The 27,098-nt window shown below is 38.4% G+C and overlaps 1 protein-coding gene across 7 annotated transcripts in view; it reads left to right on the forward strand.

The window, feature by feature from the left end:
* MAP9 (microtubule associated protein 9) overlaps positions 1-26,531 on the forward strand; it is a 50,264-nt gene extending 23,733 nt beyond the window's left edge. For 4 of the 7 annotated variants that reach the window (XM_061383895.1, XM_061383901.1, XM_061383897.1 and 1 more), the window contains exons 10-14: positions 247-336; positions 3,856-4,017; positions 4,137-4,282; positions 4,459-4,591; positions 5,499-6,936. In XM_061383895.1, the coding sequence (XP_061239879.1) occupies positions 247-336; positions 3,856-4,017; positions 4,137-4,282; positions 4,459-4,591; positions 5,499-5,666 (699 nt within the window). In that variant the 3' untranslated portion in view covers positions 5,667-6,936. Of the gene's footprint in view, positions 1-246; positions 337-3,855; positions 4,018-4,136; positions 4,283-4,458; positions 4,592-5,498; positions 6,937-21,361 lie in introns of those variants that run through there. The other 3 variants (XM_061383898.1, XM_061383899.1, XM_061383902.1) reach the window with 2 other exon arrangements.
* The last annotated feature ends 567 nt before the right edge of the window (positions 26,532-27,098 follow it).

Below are 27,098 nucleotides of genomic sequence, written 5' to 3' on the forward strand. Positions count from 1 at the left end.
AGTCAGTCTTTGAAATCTGTTCCTAGTACTGAGAAAGATAACATAGATATGATTTTCTTAATTCTTGTTCCTTGTTATATATTAGAATATTATCAGAAAAAGAGGAATGATATTAGCACATATAAAGTTTGTAAGGTTTATGTTTTAGTTTTTTTAAGTTTTAATTATATATTTCAGAAATAAACAAGAATTCTAATTTATTTGCAAAACTTTGCATAATATATAGCCTTTTTCTTCTTCTCACAGGAGTGGTTAGAAAAGAAAAATATTTATTTACATGAAATGCACAGAATTAAAAGAATCGAAAGTGAAAACTTAAGGATTCAAAATGAACAGGTATTCTGAAATATAGAAATGAAAAATATTCTGGATTTTTAAGTCAATAAAATAGTCTCGAATGCTTAATATTTTTAAATCACCTGTTTTTTAAATTGTGAAATAAATTATATATAAAAGAAATGATTTCTGATTTTATTCCTCTAGTCCTTTATACATTTTTAGTTGATGTAACTGGTTTACATGAAAACAAAGATACACAAATTTTCTTATATGTGTGCAATAGCTTTGGCACTATTGATTATGAATATTTTTTTTCTTGTGACCATGTACCTATTTCATTCTTAAACATTGACTTCAGTATTACAACTTAGCCAAGAATATAAAGGGTCTTCAGACATTAACCTTCAGTTGTCCTCTGTTCTTGATTTATGGACCTAACATTCTACGTTCCTATGCAATATTGCTCTTTACAGCATCGGACCTTGCTTCTATTACCAGACACATCTACAACTGGGTATTGTTTTTGCTTTGGCTCCATCCCTTCATTCTTCCTGGAGTTATTTCTCCACTGATTTCCAGTAGCATATTGGGTACCTACTGACCTGGGGAGTTCCTCTTTCAGTAGCCTATCATTTGCCTTTTCATACTGTTAATGGGGTTCTCAAGGCAAGAACACTGAAGTGGCTTGCCATTCCCTTCTCCAGTGGACCACATTCTGTCAGACCTCTCCACCATGACCTGCCCTTCTTGGGTGGCCCCACACGCCATGGCTTAGTTTCATTGAGTTAGATAAGGCTGTGGTCCTAGTGTGATTAGATTGACTAGTTTTCTGTGATTATGGTCTCAGTGTGTCTCTCCTCTGATGTCTTTTTGCAATACCTACAGTCTTACTTGGATTTCTCTTACCTTGGACGTGGGGTATCTCTTCACAGCTGCTCCAGCAAAGTGCAGCCACTGCTCCTTACCTTGGACAAGGGGTATCTCCTCACAGCCGCCCCTCCTGACCTTGAACGTGAAGTAGCTCCTCTTGGCCCTCCTGCGCCACCGCAGCCACCTCTCCTTGGATGTGGGGTAGCTCCTCCCGGCCACCGCCCCTGACCTTGGACTTGGGGTAGCTCCTCTCAGCAGTTGCCGCGCCGTCACAGCCTGGCACTCTCAGCCGCCACCCCTGACCTCGGATATGGGGTAGCTCCTCTTGGCCCCCACCCCTGACCTTGAGCAAGGGGTAGCTCCTCTTGGCCAGGCTTTTGCGTGGTCTCTCACAGCTGAAGTGCAGAACATTTCATGCAAAGATGTGCTCGATAAAGGACAGAAATGGTATGGACCTAACAGAAGCAGAAGATATTAAGAAGAGGTGGCAAGAATACACAGAAGAACTGTGCAAAAAAGGTCTTCACGACCCAGATAATCACGATGGTGTGATCAGTCACCTACAGCCAGACATCCTGGAATGTGAAGTCAAGTGGGCCTTAGAAAGCATCACTATGAACAAAGCTAGTGGAGGTGATGGAATTCCAGTTGAGCTATTCCAAATCCTGAAAGATGATGCTGTGAAAGTGCTACACTCAATATGCCAGCAAATTTGGAAAACTCAGCAATGGCCACAGGACTGGAAAAGGTCAGTTTTCATTCCAATCCCAAAGAAAGGCAATGCCAAAGAATGCTCGAAACACCACACAATTGCACTCATCTCACACGCTAGTAAAGTAATGCTCAAAATTCTCCAAGCCAGGCTTAAAGCTCAACATTCAGAAAACAAAGATCATTGCATCTAGTCCTATCACTTCATGGGAAACAGATGGGGAAACAGTGGAAACAGTGTCAAACTTTATTTTTTGGGCTCCAAAATCACTGCAGATGGTGATTGCAGCCATGAAATTAAAAGACGCTTACTCCTTGGAAGAAAAGTTATGACCAACATAGATAGCATATTCAAAAGCAGAGACATTACTTTGCCAACAAAGGTCCATCTAGTCAAGGCTATGGTTTTTCCTGTGGTCATGTATGGATGTGAGAGTTGGACTATAAAAAAAGCTGAGCGCTGAAGAATTGATGCTTTTGAACTGTGGTGTTGGAGAAGACTCCTGAGAGTCCCTTGGGCTGCAAAGAGATCCAACCAGTCCATCCTAAAGGATATCAGTCCTGGGTGTTCATTGGAAGGACTGATGCTGAAGCTGAAACTCCAGTACTTTGGCCACCTCATGCGAAGAGTTGACTCATTGGAAAAGACCCTGATGCTGGGAGGGATTGGGGGCAGGAGGAAAAGGGGACGACAGAGGATGAGATGGCTGGATGGCATTACCGACTCAATGGACATGAGTTTGGGTGAATTCTGGGAGTTGGTGATGGACAGGGAGGCCTGGCATGCTGCTATTCATGGGTTGGACATGACTGAGCGACTGAACTGAACTGAACTGAACTGTCCCCTTTTCTATCTTGAATTTTTTTGTGTCTTTAAGACCAAGCTCTACCTGAGTGATTGCCCCTGTCCTTCCCATTGAATGGATCTGGGCTCTCATTTCAGTCTCACTTGTACTTCACTTCCTGCCTCTAACTCCTGCCCCATAGCCTACAACATGCTCATTTGTTTCTCATCTACTAAAGTAAAACCACTGAAGAAAACAGAACAAAACTAAACAAACCCTTCATTGTGTTTTTCAATACTACCAGGAATAGAAATAACTCTGAGTGGAGCAGCCCTGCAGGGGTGGTGCCTGGACTCTGGGCCATGTTTCAGCTTGATCTGCCACAGTCAGTGCCAGATGCCTCATTTGGTTTTCACAGCTCAGTGAGGGTGGCTATACTTCTCCTTCTAAATTATGTTTTCTCTATAATAAGACTTTATAGCATTTAATCCTAAGCAATATTATAAGGCAAACAGAATATTATGGGATTAGACTGAAGTAAGCAAAGTAATAACATTTTCCAGTCTGGCCCATGTTTTCAACATTTGGGACATGTTTATGCAGTAAGAATTGTATGCTCTGATGTCAGTCAAAACTCAGGGTTAAAGCAAAGACCTGTGGCTTACTGTATGACTTGGCCAATTTATCTTACTTTGACTGTAATTTTAAACTGAAATAGGTTAATAGGTAGTGCAAAGTGCTCATAATGAAATATTACATTAAAAGGAAAATATCAGGGAAGTTACAGGCCAGAGAGGTAAAATTAGTAATTAAAAAATTTTTTTTAAATTACCTCTCTGGCCTGTAACTTCCCTGATATTTTTCTTTTAATGCAATATTTCATTATGAGCACTTTGCAGTACCAATTAACCTATTTCAGTTTACTCTGAAAACATTTGTTCAGTACACTTCCCAAAAAAGGTTCCTTCCCATGCATGGTAGTACATCAATATCTGAGAAGTGCTTAGAAAAGGACATTTTAAAATATAGTGAATAATTCAGATAACATTTTTTAAAAATTAATTTTTCTAAATCATTTAGAATAGATTGCTTTGAAACCTAACTTGATGAACATTAAGGAAAATAAAGACACATACTTATATGTATATCTATCTATATTTGTAAATTTATATTTATTCATACACATATGACTATTATTTTTCCAAAATAGAAAAGAGCTGCTAAGAGAGAAGAAGCCTTAGCATCATTTGAGGCCTGGAAAGCCATGAAAGAAAAGGAAGCAAAGAAAATAGCTGCAAAAAAAAGGCTTGAGGAAAAAAACAAGAAGAAAACTGAAGAAGAAAATGCTATGAGAAAAGGAGAAGCACTGCAAGTATGCAATAGCTTTAATATCTTTCTTAATTTTAAATATTTTAAAATTAGTGATTAACTGTGCTTTTACTATTTTATTATATTCACATTCAATAAGAAGGTAATTCTTAACTTCTTCAGGCTTTTGAAAAATGGAAAGCAAAAAAGATGGAATACCTTAAGGAGAAAAATAAAAAAGAGAAAGAATATGAAAGAGCAAAGAAACAGAAAGAGGAGGAAACTGTTGCTGAGAAAAGAAAAGATAACTTAACTGCTGTTGAAAAATGGTAATCTAAAACAGCAAGTGTTTTGATAGATCTGAAATTAGTAACACTTTAGGTTTTTCTAAAATTCATTTACTTGAATGTTATTAATGTACTCAATCTTATTCCAGAGACACATTAGGGAATCTTTATTATATATTCTCCTTTAACTGGCCAATGTTTTATACTACCCTACATAGGAATGAAAAAAAGGAAGTTTTTTTCAAGGAAAAGGAAAAAGTAAAAATACATGAGAAAAGAAAAGAAGAACAGAAAAGAGCTGAGAAAAAAGAAAAAGATAAACAAGCTCTCGAGGAATATGAAAAATGGCTGGTAGGTGTTCTTTGTTAATGCAGTTGTGTATCTTAAATGTACTTTTTGTGACTTTTCTGTCCCTAATTCCAGTTCTGTTTGTCTCATGACTACTGACTCTTTCTGCCTGGAAGTTGCCTTGTTGAATTCATCCTCTCCTTCTACATATATCATAATTTCTTCAATCTACTCATTTCTATTAATGATTATGTGTGTGCTCAGTGATGTCTGACTCTTTGTGACTCAGTGGACTGTAGCCCACAAGGCTGTTCTGTCCATGGGGTTTTCCAGGCAAGAATCCTGGGGTGGGTTGCCATTCCCTTCTCCATGGGATCTTTCTGGCCCAGGGGTAAAACCCTGGTCTCCCACATCGCAAGCAGATTACCATCTGAGCTCCCTTGGGATCATTAATGATTCTACTATTCCTTAAAGCACTCAGGCTTAAAACTTTAGTGATGATATTGTTGCCCATTTATCCTTTGCAATAATTCTCATATCTAAAATCATAAAAAGCTGACAAGTGTATTACTGAAGCTATACCAGGTTAGTTTATGTAGAACTTGGTCCCAACACACAGTAAAATAGTATTTAATGAGAAAGTTATTTCATTTTTTATTTCCTTTTGATCTTCCTGATGATCTCAAGGAGACGATCTTACTTAAGTGGTTTTTAAATAAAAGAAAGCAAGTGTGAAGATTGGGAGAAATGATAATAAATGACTTTATATTTTTTTGTTTCTTTCAATATACTTATGTTTATACTTGCTTTTCATTGAGGGCAAGCAAAATAACATTTTCTATCTTAAAACATCAGTATAAATATGTATTAATTGATTTTTGAATAAGTTAATACATTTCAGATGAATAAGTATTTTGTATGTTAAGTTGCTTTTGGCATGTCTGACTCTTTGTGACCCCATCAACTGTAGCCTACCAGGCTCCTCTGTCCATGGGATTCTCCAGGCAAGGATGCTGGAGTGGGTTGCCATGCCCTCCTCCACGGGATCTTCATGACTCAGGGATCGAACCCATGTCGCTTTCATCTCCTGCATTGTCGGGCAGGTTCTTTACCACTAGCGCCACCCTGGGAAGCCTGATTGAATACTTTATATTAGTCAAAAAGTGCAAAATTTCTCCACAGGGACTAGGGTCCAATAGGGTTTCTGATTAAAAAATTCATGTATTTTGACATGAATTTTTGAATTCATGTCTATCAGCAAGTTAAAAGTATGTCATTCAGACTTTTTTTTTTTTTTTTTTGCATCATTGCATATTTTTTAATTTTTTGCATTTTTGTATTCTCTGGTTAGGATTGAGGTTGAGCATTTTTCATTTGTATAAGTATTAATTGTATTTATTTTTCCTATAAAGAGTCCATTTTACACTGAACATAAACTGAACATTTTTTCATTGGTCTTCTTCTTATTGATTTCTAGAAGCTTTTATATGTACTAGGGAAATTAGCCTATCATTTCTGATATGAGTTACAAAATTTTTTTCCCATTGCATTATATTGTCAACTTTGCTCATATTATTTACTGAAGAATTTTATTTTATTTTCAGGTATCAAATCTATTAGTCTTTTTCTATGGCTTCTCAATTTTAGGAATAGTTGAAAGGACCTTCTCCAAAATCTGAAGTCAAAGCTCCCATTTTTCTTCTAATAACATTATGATTTTAATATCTTAACATTTTAACATTTGCTCTACTTAGAACTTGTCTTGGTGTATGATGGAAAATATGATTCCATCTTTATTTTTTCCAAATGCATCTTTCATGAAACAACACTGATTTGAGATACTGATTTGAGATACATTAGATCATTCCCATATTTTTGTGTCTGTTTCTTGACTTCCTGTTTCATTGGTCATTCTCACTAGAAATATTCCAGTGCTATACTCTTCCCCTTATCAGGACTTTATATATTTTCATATGTTTGTATTAATCTCCCTTTATAACTTCATTCAAAGTATTTCTGAATATTCTAGGTTTCTTCACATAAAGTTTAGAATCAGTAACTAGAAAAGCACACAGGACCCAAAGCAGGCTATTTAAAGGTAGAATAAAAGATGAAATACCTAGGAATAAACTTAGGAAATGCACAAGACCAGTATGAAGAAAACTTTAGAATACTCCTGAAGTACACAAATGAATATTTGAGAAATTAGAACAAAACTACCGTCGGATAGAAATGGTATTATAATGATATTATAAAAGATGTCAGTTTTTCCCTGAAGTAATTTGCAAATTTAATGTAATCCTAATAAAAATACCAACAGAATTTATTCTCATGTATGTGTTGACTAATACTGCTATAATGCTAAATCTATGCAGAGAAATAGTAATAAAATAAGGCAATCAAAATTGTTTCAGTGGTTTGAATGAGAATAGTAATGTTCTATGATACTTTCTTAGACTGAACTTTTAATGCTGTATTATTTAAGCTTTGTTCTGAGAAAAATTAAAAATTTTCTTATATTAAGGAGATGCATGCTAATTCTACTAGTATCTCTAAGAGTAGTTCATATGTGCTCAATTTGTTCATTCATGCTGGATTCTTCGGACTTGTAGCCTACCAGGCTCCTTTGTCTGCAGGATTCTTCAAGAATACTAAAGTGGGATCTTCCCAACAACCCAGGGATCAAATTCGTTTCTCTTACTTCTACTGCATTATCAGGAAGGTTCTTTACCACTAGCACCACCTGGGAAGCCCTTTAGAGTAGTGACTGAATATAAATGTCTCACTTTTCAGTTTTATTTTCACATTGTCTCAAAAATTTGATAGAATTTGCCAAATGACTAAGTCATACATGACTAATGTAAAATACTAAGTTAGGTACATTAAGTTTTATTATAATGTTTAGTCACTTTCTCATTCTAATCAATCCTGTGGAGAAGAAAAACTCATCAAAGACATAAGACAAAATAACTTGTTTTGATGTACAGTATATCCCTATAATACCCAATGAACAGTATGAAAAGGCAAAATGATAGGATACTGAAAGAGGAACTCCCCACGTCAGTAGGTGCCCAATATGCTACTGGAGATCAATGGAGAAATAACTCCAGAAAGAATGAAGGGATGGAGCCAAAGCAAAAACAATACCCATTTGTGGATGTGACTGGTGATAGAAGCAAGGTCCGATGCTGTAAAAGGCAATATTGCATAGGAACTGGGAATGTCAGGTCCATGAATCAAGGCAAATTGGAAGTGGCCAAACAAGAGATGGCAAGAGTGAAGGTCGACATTCTAGGAATCAGCAAACTAAAATGGACTGGAATGGGTGAATTTAACTCAGATGACCATTATATCTACTACTGTGGGCAGGAATCCCTCAGAAGAAATGGAGCAGCCATCATGGTCAACAAAAGAGTCTGAAATGCAGTACTTGGATGCAATCTCAAAAATGACAGAATGATCTCTGTTCGTTTCCAAGGCAAACCATTCAATATCACAGTAATCCAAGTCTATCCCCAACCAGTAACGCTGAAGAAGCTGAAGTTGAATGGTTCTATGAAGAACTACAAGACCTTTTAGAACTAACACCCAAAAAAGATGTCCTTTTCATTATAGGGGACTGGAATGCAAAAGTAGGAAGTCAAGAAACACCTGGAGTAACAGGCAGATTTGGCCTTGGAATACAGAATGAAGCAGGGCAAAGACTAATAGAGTTTTGCCAAGAAAATGAACTGGTCATAGCAAACACCCTCTTCTAAGAACACAAGTGAAGACTCTACACATGGACATCACCAGATGGTCAACACTGAAATCAGGTTGATTATATTCTTTGAAGCCAAAGATGGAGAAGCTCTATACAGTCAACAAAAACAAGACCAGGAGCTGACTGTGGCTCAGACCATGAACTCCTTATTGCCAAATTCAGAATGAAATTGAGGAAAATAGGGAAAACCACTAGACCATTCAGGTATGATAATACAGTGGAAGTGAGAAATAGATTTAAGGGCCTGGATCTGATAGATAGACTGCCTGATGAACTATGGAATGAGGTTTGTGACATTGTACAGGAGACAGGGATCAAGACCATCCCCATGGAAAAGAAATGCAAAAAAGCAAAATGGCTGTCTGGGGAGACCTTACAAATAGCTGTGAAAAGAAGAGAAGTGAAAAGCAAAGGAGAAAAGGAAAGATATAAGCATCTGAATGCAGAGTTCCAAAGAATAGCAAGAAGAGATAAGAAAGCCTTCCTCAGCGATCAATGCAAAGAAATAGAGGAAAACAACAGAATGGGAAAGACTAGAGATCTCTTCAAGAAAATTAGAGATACCAAGGGAACATTTCATGCAAAGATGGGCTCGATAAAGGACAGAAATGGTATGGACCTAACAGAAGCAGAAGATATTAAGAAGAGGTAGCAAGAATACACAGAAGAACTGTACAAAAAAGGTCTTCACGACCCAGATAATTACGATGGTGTGATCAGTCACCTAGAGCCAGACATCCTGGAATGTGAAGTCAAGTGGACCTTAAAAAGCATCACTATGAACAAAGCTAGTGGAGGTGATGGAATTCCAGTTGAGCTATTTCAAATCCTGAAAGATGATGCTGTGAACGTGCTGCACTCAATATGCCAGCAAATTTGGAAAACTCAGCAGTGGCCACAGGACTGGAAAAGGTCAGTTTTCATTCCAATCCTGAAAAAGGCAATGCCAAAGAATGCTCAAACTACCGCACAATTGCACTCATCTCACACGCTAGTAAAATAATGCTCAAAATTCTCCAACCAGGCTTCAGCAATATGTGAACTGTGAACTTCCTGATGTTCAAGCTGGTTTTAGAAAACGCAGAGGAACCAGACATCAAATTGCCAACATCTGCTGAATCATGGAAAAAGCAAGAGAGTTCCAGAAAAACATCTATTTCTGCTTTATTGACTATGCCAAAGCCTTTGACTGTGTAGATCACAATAAACTGTGGAAAATTCTGAAAGAGATGGGAATACCAGACCGCCTGACCTGCCTCTTGAGAAATCTGTAGGCAGGTCAGGAAGCAACAGAACTGGACATGGAACAACAGACTGGTTCCAAATAGGAAAAGGAATACGTCAAGGCTGTATATTGTCACCCTGCTTATTTAACTTCTATGTAGATTACATCATGAGAAACGCTGGACTGGAAGAAACACACGCTGGAATCAAGATTGTCAGGAGAAATCTCAATAACCTCAGATATGCAGATGACACCACCCTTATGGCAGAAAGTGAAGAGGAACTCAAAAGCCTCTTGATGAAAGTGAAAAGTGGAGAGTGAAAAAGTTGCCTTAAAGCTCAACATTCAGAAAACAAAGATCATGGCATCCGGTCCCATCACTTCATGGGAAATAGATAGGGAAACAGTGTCAGACTTTATTTTTGGGGGCTCTAAAATCACTACAGATGGTCACTGCAGCCATGAAATTAAAGACGCTTACTCGTTGGAAGGAAAGTTATGTCCAACCTAGATAGCATATTCAAAAGCAGAGACATCACTTTGCCAACAAAGGTTCGTCTAGTCAAGGCTATGGTTTTTCCTGTGGTCATGTATGGATGTGAGAGTTGGACTGTGAAGAAGGCTGAGCGCCAAAGAATTGATGCTTTTGAACTGTGGTGTTGCAGAAGAGAGTCCCTTGAGACTCCCTTGGACTGCAAGGAGATCCAACCAGTCCATTCTGAAGATCAGCCCTGGGATTTCTTTGGAAGGAATGATGCTAAAGCTGAAACTCCAGTACTTTGGCCACCTCACGTGAAGAGTTGACTCATTGGAAAAGACTCTGATGCTGGGAGGGATTGGGGGCAGGAGAAGCAGGGGATGACAGAGAATGAAATGGCTGGATGGCGTCACTGACTCGATGGACATGAGTCTGGGTGAACTCCAGGAGTTTGTGATGGACAGGGAGGCCCAGCGTGCTGTGATTCATGGGGTCGCAAAGAGTCGGACATGACTGAGCAACTGAACTCAACTGAACTGAATTGAACATATCAAAATTTTGATGTACAACCTAGCTTGTGGAGTGAGCATTTGATGGCTCACTGTTTTAGGTGAAAATTGTAGTCAAAGATCAAGTAAGATGCTTCATGCTGGTTCCCATATTAATTGATGTGCTTAGTGTGTCCTTAGTTGCTCAGTCATGCCCGACTCTTTGTGACCACATGGACTGCAGCCAGCCAGGCTCCTCTGTCCACAGAGATTCTCCTGGCAAGAATACTGGAGTAGGTTGCCATGCCCTCCTGCAGGGGATCTTCCCAACCCAGGGATAAAACCCAGGTCTCCCACACTGTGGATTATTTACCATCTGAAAAACCAGGGAATTCCATATTAATTCATCAGTTCAGTTCAGTTCAGTCTCTCAGTCGTGTCCAACTCTTTCTGACCCCCTGAATTGCAGCACGCCATCACCAACCCCCGGAGTTAACTCAGACTCACGTCCATTGAGTTGGTGATGCCATCTAGCCATCTCATCCTCTGTCGTCCCCTTCTCCTCCTGCCCGCAGTCCCTCCTAGCATCAGGGTCTTTTCCAGTGAGTCAACTCTTCACATGAGGTGGCCAAAGTATTGGAGTTCATTACCTTTAATAAAACAATAAAGCAAAAGATTCATTCTCCAACAAACAACGACAGAAGAATTTTAACAAGCCTCTTTTAATTATTACTCGAGATAACATCAGTTTATCTTAATTGATATTAAGGTTGATACTTAATTGCCCTTTTCCTGCCCTGACTTTTTAGCATCTGCTGGTAAACTCAAAGTTGCTTCAAGTTCCTCTTCCTCCCCATGTTAAATGGAATGGATAAAGAGGTTGGTTTAGTCAGTTTCTAAGAACACAGCATGGTCACTGTTTTTCCCTCACCTAGCTAAGTGGGCCTCCCACTCTCTAAAGTATTAAGATGATTGACAGTGGTCCAATTACACCTTTTATTTTCTCAATTAGTATTCTGAAAGGAGATTCTTTACTAGGAGTAGGAAGGATGCAAACATTCTCATGAGGAAGAGCAAAATGTTAAAACAAAAATAAGTCTCTTTTTTTCACTTCTTTTGTTGTATGTGAATAATTGCATGCTAATGGACCCTTGTATTAACATATTCTTCTTGTGACATTTTCAATTCCTTTTATGTACTGATAAAAGAAGCATCAGTTCAGTTCAGTTCAGTTCAGTCGCTCAGTTGTGTCTGACTCTTTGTGACCTCATGAATCACAGCACGCCAGGCCTCCCTGTCCATCACCAACTCCCGGAATTCACCCAAACTCATGTCCATCGAGTCAGTGATGCCATCCAGCCATCTCATCCTCTATCGTCCTCTTCTCCTCCTGCCCCCAATCCTTCCCAGAATCAGGGTCTTTTCCAATGAGTCAACTCTTCACGTGAGGTGGTCAGAGTATTGGAGTTTCAGCTTCAGCATCAGTCCTTCAATGAACACCCAAGACTGATCTCCTTCAGAATGGACTGGTTGGATCTCCTTGCAGTCCAAGGGACTTGCAAGAGTCTTCTGCAACACCATGGTTCAAAAGCATCAATTCTTCAGCGCTCAGCTTTCTTCACAGTCCAACTCTCACATCCATACATGACCACTGGAAAAACCACAGCCTTGACTAGACGGACCTTTGGTGGCAAAGTAATGTCTCTGCTTTTTAATATGCTATCTAGCTTGGGTATAACTTTCCTTTCATGGAATAAGCATCTTTTAGTTTCATGGCTGCAAAGAAGCATAGACAACTAATAATTTACCAAACTGCCACTCCTCCCAAGCCATTCAGCAGAGATTGTCAAAGGGTTCCCTGATACCACTGCTCTTTGGAATACAAGGAAACTGCTTTATAGTTTTAGCATAGACTTAAAGAAACAGATAGTCAAGGCTGCAGGATGAAAATACCAAATGCTATTAACATTTCAGCTATTCCTATATCACTGTTTGGATTTTATATTAATTCTCAAATTCACAGTCATTTCTTGGAAGAGAGTATAGCAGGGAAACCAAATGGTTCTAAAATTCACCTGATATAATAAAAATGTGAGACTATGGAAGATAAATTTTCAAAATAATGTGAAACAGGATTATATCAGTCACACAATGAACTTACCATTTCACTCACCTATGAATCCACATTCTTCTACCTTCCTGGATTATTCCCATCAAGTCTCAGTATATATAATCTTAAATAAAAATAAACTTTTTAAATTCTTCATTTCTCTCCAGCTATAATTCCATATTTCATTACTCTTTTTTATAGCTAAACTTCTGGAAAGTTTGTTTATACTTCCTTAGTTCTTCATATTCTTTCCATCCTTAATAAACTCCAATCTTAACCCTTTCCCAGAACTCCATTTTGAGAGTTATGATTTTGCCAGACCATTTAACCTATAGGATGTATTCTTTTCTGCCCCATATCCTAGACCTCTGGGCATTCTGCATACTCAATTTCTCCTTCCATTTATAACTGTCTCCTCCTCTGTTGCCCTGGTCCCCCGTTTACCTCTCAACTCTCTGTCTACCTTCTCCAAATCACCAGTTGACAGCTCTTTTTTTTTTTTTTTTAACTTGTGTTCTAAATGTTACAATGACCTGCCACAGTAGATAGAAGATCTTACACATTCACCGTGTCATTCTCATTGGGGACCCTCTCCCATCCCTGCCAGGCTGTGTTCACACTGGCACTCTATTCACCCATCTTCTCCTTGTGTGAGAGTCTCATGCAGATGCCTCTCCTCAGTGCACGTCACCAGTGTCTCCTCTTACCCATCACATCTCACTGAAAGCGAATGCCTGCATCCACTTTTCTTTGAAAGTAAGAATTTCCTTTTATTTTTTTTATCAGTCACAACAGCTTATTTATAAATTTCATAAAATTTCACACAATTTGGAATTATCTGTTGTTTATGTACTTGTTTATTAACCATCTATTTTGAAAATTCCCTAATGGACAGGGACAGTAATTTATGTGTTTCGATTTTATAATCACTTCATGCATGGCTTCTTGTATACTACTTGACCATGGTAAAGTCTTGGTGCTTAACAGAATGAAAGAGCATACAGTAGCCAAGAAATTAAAAGATGGTTGCTCCTTGAAAGAAAAATTATGACAAACCTAGAGAGCATATTAAAAAGCAGAAACATCATTTTGCCAACAAAGATCCGTATGAGTTGGACCATAAAGAAGACTGAGCGGTGAAGAATTGATGCATTCAAACTGTGGTTTTGGTGGAGACTCTGGAGAGTCCCTTAGTCTGTGAAGAGATGCAACCAGTCAATCCTAAAGGAAATAAATCCTGAAATTTCTTTAGAAGGACTGATGCTGAAGCTGAAGCTCCAGTACTTTGACCAGCTGATGCGAAGAGCTGACTCATTGGAAAAGACCCTGATGCTGGGAAAGATTGAAGGCGGGAGGAGAAAGGGACGACAGAGGATGAAATGGTTGGATGGCATCGACTACTCAATGGACATGAGGTTGAGCAAACTCTGGGAGATGGCGAAGGACAGGGAAGCCTGGCGTGCTGCAGTCCATGGGGTCGCAAAGAATCAGAAATGACTAAGCAACTGAACAACAGCAGCAACAAGGAGAATAATAGACCATGGACTCCTCAGAACCTGTTACCTGTAAGGATGTACTATATAATAAAGTAACACAAATTAATGGATGTGAGGCAGTAACAATTGGCATTATTCATGACATTTGGACATAAAGTCACTTCAAACAATTCTTTATTGTAATACATACTTCAAAAGACTCAAGCATTAAGCTGGCTTCCTTAGTGGCTCAGCGGTAACGAATCTGCCTACAGTTCAGAGAATGCGCGTTCAGTCTCTGGGTTGGCAAGATCCCCTGGAGAAGGAAATAGCAAAACAGTCCTTTATTCTTGCCTGAGAAGTCCCATGGACATGTAGCATGGCAGGCTGCAGTCCATGAGGTTTGCAAGGAGTTGGACACGACTTAATGATTAAAAAACAACAGTAAAATTCCAAACAATATGATACATAATAATACAAAATAAAAAGTAAGTATACATCAGGGGCAGTGGCTGTGCTTTGCTGGAACAGCCGTGAAGAGATACCCCATGTCCAAGGTAAGAGAAACCCAAGTAAGATGGTAGGCGTTGACAGAGGGCATCAGAGGGCAGACAGACTGAAAGCACAATCACAGACAACTAGCCAATCTGATCACACTGACCACAGCTTATCTAACTCAGTGAAACTAAGCCATGCCATGTGGGGCCACCCAAGATGGATGGGTCATGGTTGGAGAGGTCTGACAGAATGTGGTCCACTGGAGAAGGGAATGGCAAACCACTTCAATATTCTTGCCTTGAAAACCCCATGAATAGTATGAGAAGACAAAAAGAAAGGACACTGAAAGATGAACTCCCCAGGTCAGTAGGTGCCCAATATGCTACTGGAGATCAGTGGGGAAATATCTCCCAGAAAGAATGAAGGAATGGAGCCAAAGTAAAAACAATACCCATTTATGGATGTGACTGGTGATAGAAGCAAGGTCCAATGCTGTAAAGAGCAATATTGCATAGGAACCTGGAATGTTAGGTCCATGATTCAAGGCAAATTGGAAGTGGTCAAACAGGAGATGGCAAGAGTGAACGTCAACATTCTAGGAATCAACAAACTAAAATGCACTGGAATGGGTGAATTTAACTCAGATGACCCTGTATCTACTACTGTGGGCAAAAATCCCTGAGAAGAAATGGAGTAGCCATCATAGTCAACAAAAGAGTCTGAAATGCAGTACTTGGATGCAATCTCAAAAACGACAGAATGATCTCTGCTCATTTCCAAGGCAAACCGTTCAGTATCACGGTAATCCAAGTCTATGCCTCGACCAGTAATGCTGAAGAAGCTGAAGTTGAATGGTTCTATGAATACCTACAAGACCTTTTAGAACTAACACCCAAAAAAGATGTCCTTTTCACTATAGGGGACTGGAATCCAAAAGTAGGAAGTCAAGAAACACCTGGAGTAACAGACAAATTTGGCCTTGGAATACAGAATGAAGCATGGCAAAAACTAATAGAGTTTTGCCAAGAGAATGCACTGGTCAGAGCAAACACCCTCTTCCAACAACACAAGAGAAGACTACATATGGAAATCAGCAGATGATCAACACCAAAATCAGATTAATTATATTCTTTGCAGGCAAAGATGGAGAAGCTCTATACAGTCAGCAAAAAAAAAAAAAAAAAAAGCTCTGGCCGGGAGCTGACTATGGCTCAGATCATGAACACCAAATTCAGACTTAAATTGAAGAAAATAGGGAAAACCACTGGACCATTCAGGTATGGCCTAAATCAAATCCCTTATGGTTATACAGTGGAAGTGAGAAATAGATTTAAGGGAATAGATCTGATAGACACACTGCCTGATGAACTATGGACGGAGGTTCGGGACATTGTACAGGAAACAGGGATCAAGATTATCCCCAAGAAAAAGAAATGCAAAAACCAAAATGGCTGTCTGAGGAGGCCTTACAAATAGCTGTGAAAATAAGAGAAGTGAAAAGCAAAGGAGAAAAGGAAAGATATAAGCATCTGAATGCAGAGTTCCAAAGAATAGCAAGGAGAGATAAGAAAGCCTTCCTCAGCGATCAATGCAAAGAAATAGAGGAAAACAACAGAATGGGAAAGACTAGAGATCTCTTCAAGAAAATTAGAGATACCAAGGGAACGTTTCATGCAAAGATGGGCTCAATAAAGGACAGAAATGGTATGGACCTAACAGAAGCAGAAGATATTAAGAGGTGGCAAGAATACACAGAAAAACTGTACAAAAAAGATCTTCATAACCCAGATAATCACGATGGTGTGATCACCTAGAGCCAGTCATCCTGGAATTTGAAGTAAATTGGGCCTTAGGGAGTATCACTATGAACAAAGCTAGTGTAGGTGATGGAATTCCAGTTGAGCTATTTCAGATCTTAAAAGATGATGCTGTGAAAGTGCTGCACTCAGTGTGTCAGCAAATTTGGAAAACTCAGCAGTGACCACAGGACTGGAAAAAGGTCAGTTTTCATTCCAATCCTGAAGAAAGGCAATGCCAAAGAATGCTCAAACTACTGCATAATTGCACTCATCTCACATGCTAGTAAAATAATGCTCAAAATTCTCCAGGGCAGACTTCAGCAATACATGAATCATGAACTTCCAGATGTCCAAGCTGGTTTTAGAAAAGGCAGAGGATCCAGAAATCAAATTGCCAACATTTGCTGGATCATCGAAAAAACAAGAGAGTTCCAAAGAAACATCTATTTCTGTTTTATTGACTATGCCAAAGCCTTTGACTGTGTGGCCACAATAAACTATGGAAAATTTTGAAAGAGATGGGAATACCAGATCACCTGACCTGCCTCTTGAGAAAACTTTATGCAGGTCAAGAAGCAACGGTTAGAACTGGACATGGAACAACAGACTGGTTCTAAATAGGAAAGGGAGTACATCAAAGCTGTATACTGTCACCCTGCTTATTTAACTTCTTTGCAGAGTACATCATGAGAAACGCTTGCCTGGAGGAAGCACAAGCTGGAATCAAGATTGCCAGGAGAAATATCAATAACCTCAGATATGCAGGTGACACCACCCTTATGGCAGAAACTGAAGAGGAACTAAAAAGCCTCTTGATGAAAGTGAATGAGGAGAGTGAAAAAATTGGCTTAAAGCTCAACATTCAGAAAACGAAGATCATGGCATCTGGTCCCATCACTTCATGGGAAATAGATGGGGAAACAGTGGAAACAGTGTCAGACTTTATTTTTTTGGGCTCCAAAATCACTGCAGATGGTGATTGCAGCCATGAAATTAAAAGATGCTTACTCCTTGGAAGGAAAGTTATGGGCAACCTAGACAGCATATAAAAAGCAGAGACATTACTTTGTCCACAAAGGTCCATCTAGTCAAGGCTATGGTTTTTCCAGTAGTCATGTATGGTTGTGAGAGTTGGACTATAAAGAAAGCTGAGTGCCAAAGAATTGATGCTTTTGAACTGTGGTGTTAGAGAAGACTCTTGTGAGTCCCTTGGACTGCAAGGAGATCCAACCAGTCCATCCTAACAGAAATCAGTCCTTGGTGTTCATTGGAAGGACTGATGTTGAAGCTAAAACTCCACTATTTTGGCCACCTTATGCACAGAGCTGACTCTTGAAAAGATCCTGACGTTGGGAAAGATTGAAGGCAGGAGGAGAAGGGGAACCCAGAGGATGAGATGGTTAGATGGCATCACCAACTCAGTGGACATCAGTTTGGGTGGGCTCCTGGTGTTGCTGATGGACAGAGAGGCCTGGCGTGCTGCAGTTCATGGGGTTTCAAAGAGTTGGACACGAATGAGCAACTGAATTGACTGCTGATTGATAGGTTGTTGGACGATAATTTTCTACCACTTTGGAAAATAAATCGTTGTCATCCAGCAAATCTGTACATATTCATACCCTACAAACTGGCATTTTCTTTCCTAGGCATGTATATGGAGATTCTTGACTTACAAGCACAAGGAATCAGACGTTTACAGCAGCATTGTCTTTGTGTGGGAAGAAAACATTAGGACATCATGTCTTCAAGACCAAAATACGTGTGTTGTAAATTGTGATATGTTGATATACTAGGATTCTGTGCCTCACTGAATTAGAACTATGACTCTATATAGATTTATCTTAGAGATAAAATGATAAAGAAGACAGTTGCCAAAGAATATATAGCATGATGCCATTTAGCATTGATTTAAAATTGATGCTTTCAAATTGTGTTGCTGGAGAAGACTCTTGAGACTCCAACAGTAACACCTTTTTGCATAAATTTTAAAAATCTGCCAAAAACTTGTTATTTGGGATGAATGCATGCGTGATAAAGGTATTAAGAGATGTACTGCAACTATAGCACTACATTCAGAGTAATGGTTAGGTCTGGAGGGTAGAGAAAAAACAAGTGCAGTGAGAGAAAGGATACAAGGGCTGCACAAGTATTGATCATGTTTTATTTCAAAAGGCAGGTAGTGAGTGTACAGATTTTAACTGTATTACTCTTTAAAGTTGTCTATGGTTGAAATATTAATTTTTTTTAAAAAATTAAGGACTAAAAATAATGTAGATAAAATGCTACAAGGATAATATGCATTACACGAAAATATGAAAATTGCTAAAAATTGTAAACACTGATACCCATGCAGTTAGATGAGCAAATAATTGCACAAAAAATTCACAAGAAGACTAAACAAGTGAAGAGATGCTCAAGCTCAATAATAAGCAAAGAAATATGAGCCTCAATATTCAAATATCTGTAAACACTGAAGTATCTTCTGCTGCCATCACATACTCAACCTTTGCATCTAGTAATTTATTTCTGAGACTCTGTTTTCCAAAAGTCATCACTAACTTCTGACAATTATTCTCTTTGAATTATGGAATTACAGGTCTTTTTCTTCCTATTTTACATAATTCTTTTAAAATATTATCACTTTTAATATTTAAAAAAATTAAGTGGTGTGCTAATACCTGTTGATAGTATACTTATAAATCAGCAACATTCCCTAGCTGCTATTGCTGTCTAACCAATTAAGGGATTTCCAGAAATACATGATATGCAGATGATACCACCCTTATGGCTAAAAACGAAGAACTAAACAGTGTGCTGATGAAAGTGAAAGAGGAGAATGCAAAAGTTGGCTTAAAGTTCAACATTCAAGAAACTAAGATCATGGCATCTTGTCCCATCACTTCATGGCAAATATATGGGGAAACAATGGAAACAGTGAGAAACTTTATTTTCTTGGTCTCCAAAATCACTGCAGATGGTGACTGCAGCCATGAAATTAAAAGATGCTTGTTCCTTGGAAGAAAAGCTATGACCAATATAGACAGCATATTAAAAAGCAGAGACATTATTTTGCAGATAAAGGTCTGTATAGTCAAAGCTATGGTTTTTCCAGTAGTCATGTATGGATGTGAGTTGGACTATAAAGAAAGCTGAGTGCCAAAAAAATTAATGCTTTTGAACTGTGTTGGAGAAAACTCTTGAGAGTCCCTTGGACTGCAAGGAAATCAAATCAGTCAATCCTAAAGGAAATCAGTCCTGAATAGTCATTGGAAGGACAGATGCTTAAGCTGAAGCTCCAGTACTTTGGCCACCTGATGTGAAGGACTGACTCATTGGAAACGACCTTCACTCTGAGAAAGATGGAAGGCAGGAGGAGAAGGGGATGACAGAGGATGAGATGGTTGGATGGTATCACTGACTGGATGGACATGAATTTGGGCAAGCTCCAGAAGTTGGTGATGGAAAGGGAAGCCTGGCATGGGGTTGCAAAAAGTCAGACATGAATGAGCAACTAAACTGAACTGAGAAAAACATTTATTTCTGTTTCATTGACTCTGCTAAATTCTTTGACTGTGTGGATCACTACAAACTGTGGAAAATTCTTCAAGGGATGGGAATACCAGACCACCTTACCTGTCTCCTGAGAAATCTGTATGTAGATCAAAAAGCAACAGTTAGAACCAGACATGGAACAACGGACTCAAAATTGGGAATGGAGTACATCAAGGCTATATATTGTCACCCACCTATTGTACTTCTATGCAGAGGACATCATGCAAAATGCCAGGCTGATGACTCACAAGCTGGAATCAAGATTACTGGGAGAAACATCAACAACCTTAGATATGCAGATGATACCACTCTAATGGCAGAAAGCAAAGAGGAACTAAAGAGTCTCTTGATGAGGGTGAAAGAGGAGAGTGAAAAGGCTGGCTTAAAACTCAACATTCAAAAAACTAAAATCATGTCATTCTGGTCCCATCACTTCATGGCAAATAGATGGGGAGAAAGTGGAACCAGTAACAGACTTTGTTTTCATGGACTTCAAAGTCACTGGATAGTGACTGCAACCATGAAATTAAAAGATGCTTTCTCCTTGGAAGAAAATCTATGGCTAAGCTAAGCTAAGTCACTTCAGTCATGTCCAACTCTGTGTGACCCCATAGACAGCATCCCACTAGGCTCCCCCATCCCTGGGATTCTCCAGGCAAGAACACTGGAGTGGGTTGCCATTTTCTTCTCCAATGCATGAAAGTGAAAAGTGAAAGTGAAGTCCCTCCGTCGTGTCCAACTCTTAGCGACCCCATGGACTGCAGCCTACCAGGCTCCTCCACCCATGGGATTTTCCAGGCAAGAGTACTGGAGTGGGGTGCCATTGCCTTCTCCGTGGCAAACCTAGACAGCATATTAAAAAACAGAGACATCACTTTGCCAACCAAGGTCCAAATAGTCAAAGCTATGATTTTTCCAGTAGTCATGTATGGATGTGAGAGTTGGACCATAAAAAAGACTGAACACTGAGCAATTGATGCTTTCAAATCGTGGTGCCAGAGAAGACTTTCCAGAGTCCCTTGAACAGCAAGAAGATCAAATCCTAAAGGAAATCATCCCTGAATATTTATTAGAAGGATTGATGCTGAAACTGAAGCTCCAGTACTTTGACTACCTGATTCAAAGAGCCAATTCATTGGAAAAGACCCTGATGCTGGGAAAGATTGAGGGCAAGGAAAGAAGAGGGCTGCATAGGATGAGATGGTTAGATAGCATCACCAACTCAATGGACATGAGTTTGAGCAAACTCCAGAAGATACTGAAGGACAGGGAAACCTGGCATGCTGCAGTACATGGGGTTGAAAAGAATCAGACATGACTTAACAAAGCTAACAAATGACATTTAAATACCTTATAATGATTATTTTGTTCTTGAGCAAGCAACTTGATTTTAAAATAATGGTCATATTTGTATATAAATGTATAGTTTTTTCTTTTCTCTTTAGGAAAAAAAAGAAAGGAAGGAAAGAATTGAACGAAAACAAAAGAAACACCATCCCTTTCTTGAAAATGAGACACTTCCTCCATGGAGCCCTCCAAGTAGAACTGTGTTCTCAAAAGTGTTTTGATAATTCTGAAAACTAAGATCATGGCATCTGGCCCCATCACTTCATGGCAAATAGATGGGAAAACGATGGAAACAGTGACAGGCTTTATTTTTGGGGGCTCCAAAATCACTGCAGATGGTGACTGCAGCCATGAAAGTAAAAGACACTTGCTCCTTGGAAGAAAAGCTATGACCAACCTAGACAGCATATTAAAAAGTAGAGACATTACTTTGTCAACAAAGGTCTGTCTAGTCTAAGTTATGGTTTTTCCAGTAGTCATGTATGGATGTGAGAGTCAGACTATAAAGAAAGCTGAGCACCAAAGAATTGCTTTTGAACTGTGGTATTGGAGAAGACTCTTGAGAGTCCCTTGGACAGCAAGGAGATCCAACCAGTTCATCCTAAAGGAAATCAGTCCTGAATATTCATTGGAATGACTGATGCTGAAGCTGAAACTCCAATACTTTGGCCACCTGATGCAAAAAACTGACTCATTTGAAAAGACCTGGATTCTTGGAAAGATTGAAGGCAGGAGGAGAAGGGGACCACAGAGGATGAGATGGTTGGATGGCATCACCAACTCAATGGACATGAGTTTGAGTAAACTCTGGGAGTTGGTGATAGACAAACAGGCCTGGCGTGCTGCAGTCCATGGGGTGGCAAAGAGTCAGAGACTCTGACTGAGTGACTGAACTGAACTGAACTGATTCTTGCCTTATTTAGTTATTTATCAGTTCAACAATTTTAGCCAAACTAACTTTAAAACTATTCATTCAGTTATTTATTGTTAGAAGAGTCTGTTTTAATTAATGCTGATCATTTCTGCTGACAATGAAAAAGATGCTTTGGAGTTTACTCAGTGAAAGCAATGAAGGTATTTTTATCTCTAGATGTGTGTGTGTGCTTGCGTGCTCAGTTGCATCTGACTGACCTTTTTCAACCCCATGGGCTGTATCCCGCCAGGTTCCTCTGTCCATGGGATTTTCCAGGCAAGAGTACTGAAGTGGGTTGTCATTTCCTTCTCTAGGGGATCTTTCTGACCCAGGAATCAAACCCACGTCTCTTGTGTCTCCTCCATTGGCAGGCAGATTACTACTGTGCCATCTCGTAAATTGCCAAAAATGAAGAGCTAATAATCAGATTGCTTTTAACCATTGAAATATATAACCCTTTATCATGTCCATGATGACTTGCACTAACCTGTGCATGTTATTTAAGTGTGTTTATTCCCCAATATCAAAAGAAAATCATCTAGTACCTTAATCATAGAAATAATTAAATTTCTGAATGATTGCACATCTAGATTCAGGTTTTAAAATGAATGATTACCGCGGTATACATATACTATTTCTTCTAAAACTAGCCTTTAGCTCAAAGTAGTTGCATTTACACTGTACAACTTAGAATTTTGGTCAGCTGAGGCAGTAGTTCAGTAGAATCATTCAAATCATCGAGGAATTTTATTTAAGAATGTTACCTTATGTTTTAATATGAGTGTACTTTATCTGTTCCTGCTAAAATGACAATCATAGGCACTTTATAATGAGTAGACCTCTAAACTATATCTCCTAAATTTTATCTCACTTTATCATTTCATTGATATCAAAAGATGTCCATTTCATAGTAGTGGTATACGTTAGTTATGGAAATTTCACAAGAGTCCAGGGTCATTATAACTATTATTTTCTAGACTAAAGCCATAAAAATGATAGATAATTTTTGTCCTCTTAGCTAATCTAGAGTCATATAACTTAAATTTAGAAGAAATTATGAAAATATAATTTGTAGAAAATGTCCAAAGTATGTATTTATTTGATCTTTGCATGTCCTCATTAATTGTACTCATACTTGTCATCTAGTTTATCACAGACCAAGTGTATGCTCTGAGTTGAAACACTGCTTTAACCAGTGAGGCAATGCAGTAGTAGATGAGAGTAAAATTACTGTTTTTTAAGCATCTGTTGTATACTCTCTACTAGATCTTTACAAGTATTATTTTTTTGTCTTTACAACAGCTATTCAGAGTATATGTTATTATCTTCATTTTGCAGATAAAAGTACTGAGATAGAAATCAATCAAAAATGTAAAAAAGGAATTCATATTTGAGTTAGTTCAAATGCCCATGTCTATTAATTGAATGTCAGAATACCCAATGGATTAAGAAACTTAGACTTTGAGACAGTTATTCAGGAGGTTTCACACTCTGAGGATTAGCCTGCTTGCTTCAGTGGATGTGCAAAGTAGGAAAAATGTCATGCATATCTCTGTAAGATGACATCAGTGCTACAGATTTAAAAAAAAAAATCATAAAAGAGAATAGATTAAGTATGTATTGTATTGAATTAGCTTAGAGCTTAAAAGATATTTGCAAATTCCATGGAGGTAAAGAAAAATAGAAAAAAGTACATCTACTTTTATGGCTGAGATCTTCACTATGTGTGTGATAGATTTCACATGAAATATTTTCTTCAGCATCCTGACCATTTTCTTCTAATTTATCATGCTTAGTGAATTAATAGTTATCACATTATAGTTAATTAACAAAGCATAAGGAAAGGCTTAATAAGTAAGTGTTCATTGTTTTCATTTACTTCTTATGCTGAGCCGTGTGTTTCCCCATCTCATGTTTGTGACAAGATTAACATGGATGGGGCTGATAATGGTAAGTTAACATTGCACATGACTGATGTACAAGAATAAATCTCTGCTTCCCTGGACAGCCTAGTTGTAGCACTCAAAAGAAAATATAGAGATGACCTGCATTTGGGACCTTCTAAAAAGAAATCTAAATAGTAATTCCATAGCATTCTTGTGAGGTAAATGAAAAGGGAAACTGAGGTGTTTTCAAAGACCCAACAAGTCATTTCTCTCAAATAGAATTTTCATCTTACTATGCTAAATAAAATATTATTTCCTGTTTACAGCAAGCTGTACTGATTGAATTGTCTAACAGAATGAAATAACCTCTTCTCCTGTAGCAGAAATAAAGCTTAGTTCTGAGAGCTGAGTGAATTTACTTTTTGAGGTCCAAAGAGACAAATCAAGCCTGATAATATTCTCTGGAAGATGTTTATCTTTTTAAGGCATATGATTTCCGTGTATTTCTTTTAAAATGATCAGATATCAATATCATTAACATTTATTAAGTTTTTCTTAAAATATGTGTGTGCTCAATCATGTCCAACTCTTTGCAACCCCAGGAGCCTGGCAGACTCCTCTGTCCGTGGTATTTTCCAGGCAAGAATACTGGAGTGGGTTGCCATTTCCTTCTCTTCCAGGAAATCTTCCTCACCCAGAGACTGAACTGGCTGTCTCCTGTTTCTTCTGCCTTGGCAGGTGGATTCTTTACCACTGCACCACCTGAGAATATGAGGGAATATTAATTCAAATTAAAAACACTAAAACCCTACAGATTTTCAGATTAAACTACTTTTGTAAACTGTATTGATTACTTGAAAAATGCTGACACTTTCAAGTAAAGAGCAATTTAATGAATATTTTTAAACATTACTGATAACAATTTCCCTAGAAATTTTAATGATAGTAAAAGATAAAATTTTATTCAGAACTGAAGTTTCATAATAACCAAGGAAACTGTGCTAAGTCACTTCAGTTGTGTCTGACTCTTTGCGACCCTATGACTGTAGCCCACCAGGCTCCTCTGCCCATGGGATTCTCCAAGCAAGAATACTGGAATGGGTTGCCATTTCCTTCTCCAGGGGATCTTCCTGATCCAGGGAGTCAAATCCAAGTTTCCTATGTCTCCTTCATTGGCAGGCAGGTTCTTTACCACTAGCGCCACCATTTTATTCAGAATCAAAGTTCATAATAACCAAGAAAATTAGTGTTACATAAATAAAAAGAAATGATATGGCATGTTAGATCAGGAAGAGGTTAAAATTTTCTTAATGTAAGAAAGTAAGAACTAGGGCTTCACTGGTGGCTCAGTGGTAAAGAATCTGCCTGCCAGAGGAGCATACACAGGTTTGATCCCCATTCCAGGAAGATCCCACATGCCTCGGAATAACAAAACCTGTGCCCAACAACTCCTGAGCCTATGTTCTAGGGCCCTGGAGCCGCAACTGCTGAGCCCATATACTGCAACTGTGGACATCTGTGCAACCTAAAACCTGTGCTCCACAACAGGAGAGCCACTGCAGTGAGAAGCCCAGACACCACAGCTAAAGAGAGCAGCCTCACTCGCTGCAGGTATGGACAGAGAAAGGTCCGTGAGGCAATGAAGACCCAGCACAGCCAAAAACAAATACATAAATAAAATTATAAAGAAAAAGAAAGTAAGAATTGTTCGGGGATAGCAGTATTCCAATGATTTGTATTGCACCACATTTTGAAAATGTGAGTAGTTCATTTACTGTTTTAAATAGTATTGAAACTGATGTTTTTCACTGTTGCCAAAGCAGTAGCTGTTAGTTACGTGTCCAAAGTTTGGTACCATAGAGTGATACAACTATGCATCTGAAAGAGATTTTAATAATTTAATAAACCTGGTCCAAATTCTTATTTCTAAGTTAAAGAAACTGATTTCCAAAGCCTTGCACTTGCCTGTTCTCACACAAAGGACCGTAAGAAATCTAGAATTACAACTCAGGTATCAGGTTTCCCAGCTGTAGATTGTCCACCATTCTACAGTTTTGATAATCTGCCATTATTAATGTCATTGATTTTTATACTCTCAGATGTGCCCTTGCTCTTCCACAGCCTTCTCCATAACCTCAGATCAGAGCTGTTTGTGCCTCTACATTCTCATGGAAAATGTGGGGAAATACTGTAGTTTTTAAAATGCTGAATCATGGGCTAAGATACAGTAGAGAAAAAGAATTTTACAAAATAGGAGAAATTGATATTTCTCAAAATCGTTCCCAAGAATAAACTAGTGCAAAGAAACTCACTGTCCTGAATTTAATTTTGACTCTGCTTTCAATAATGCTGTATTAAAAAATATTTAAACCCACATGCCTCATTCTATGCAAAGCAAAGATACTATCAATTATCCTGCATCCTGGATACACTGGCTACCAGAAATAAAGAATGTTATGTAACATTTAACTGGAGACTTCTCTGAATTCTTTTTATGTTAAAATTTCATGTTATTTGGTTATTTTGAAACATACGTATTACATGTAGTTGTATAATGTTGACGAGTGAACTAAACTCTTCCTAAATGATGTTTTAAGAATTATGTTAGGAGATGTGTTTAATGTCTGATGTTTAGTAGCATAATTTCATATGATGCATTAAAAGTGAATCATTCAACATGTATTTTATTGGGTGATATTTACTGAGTCCAAGTTTCATTTCATAATGATAGGAAATATTGTATTAGTTTTATTTGTGGGCTAAAGGGCTAAAAATAAGACCTGGAACTGACTGTGGCTCAGATCACCAGCTCCTTACTGCAAAATTCAGGCTTAAATTGAAGAAAATAGGGAAAAGCACTAGGCCATTGAGGTATGACCTAAATCAAATCCTTTATGATTATACAGTGGAGGTGATGAATAGATTCAAAGGATTAGATCTGGTAGACAGAGTGCCTGAAGAACTATCGATGGACATTCATAGCATGTGCAGGAGCCAGTGATAAAACCATCCCAAAGGAAAATGCAAGAAGTCAAA

This window comes from Bos javanicus, chromosome 17 (genome assembly GCF_032452875.1).
Source record: "Bos javanicus breed banteng chromosome 17, ARS-OSU_banteng_1.0, whole genome shotgun sequence".
Classification (NCBI taxonomy): Eukaryota; Metazoa; Chordata; class Mammalia; order Artiodactyla; family Bovidae; genus Bos; species Bos javanicus.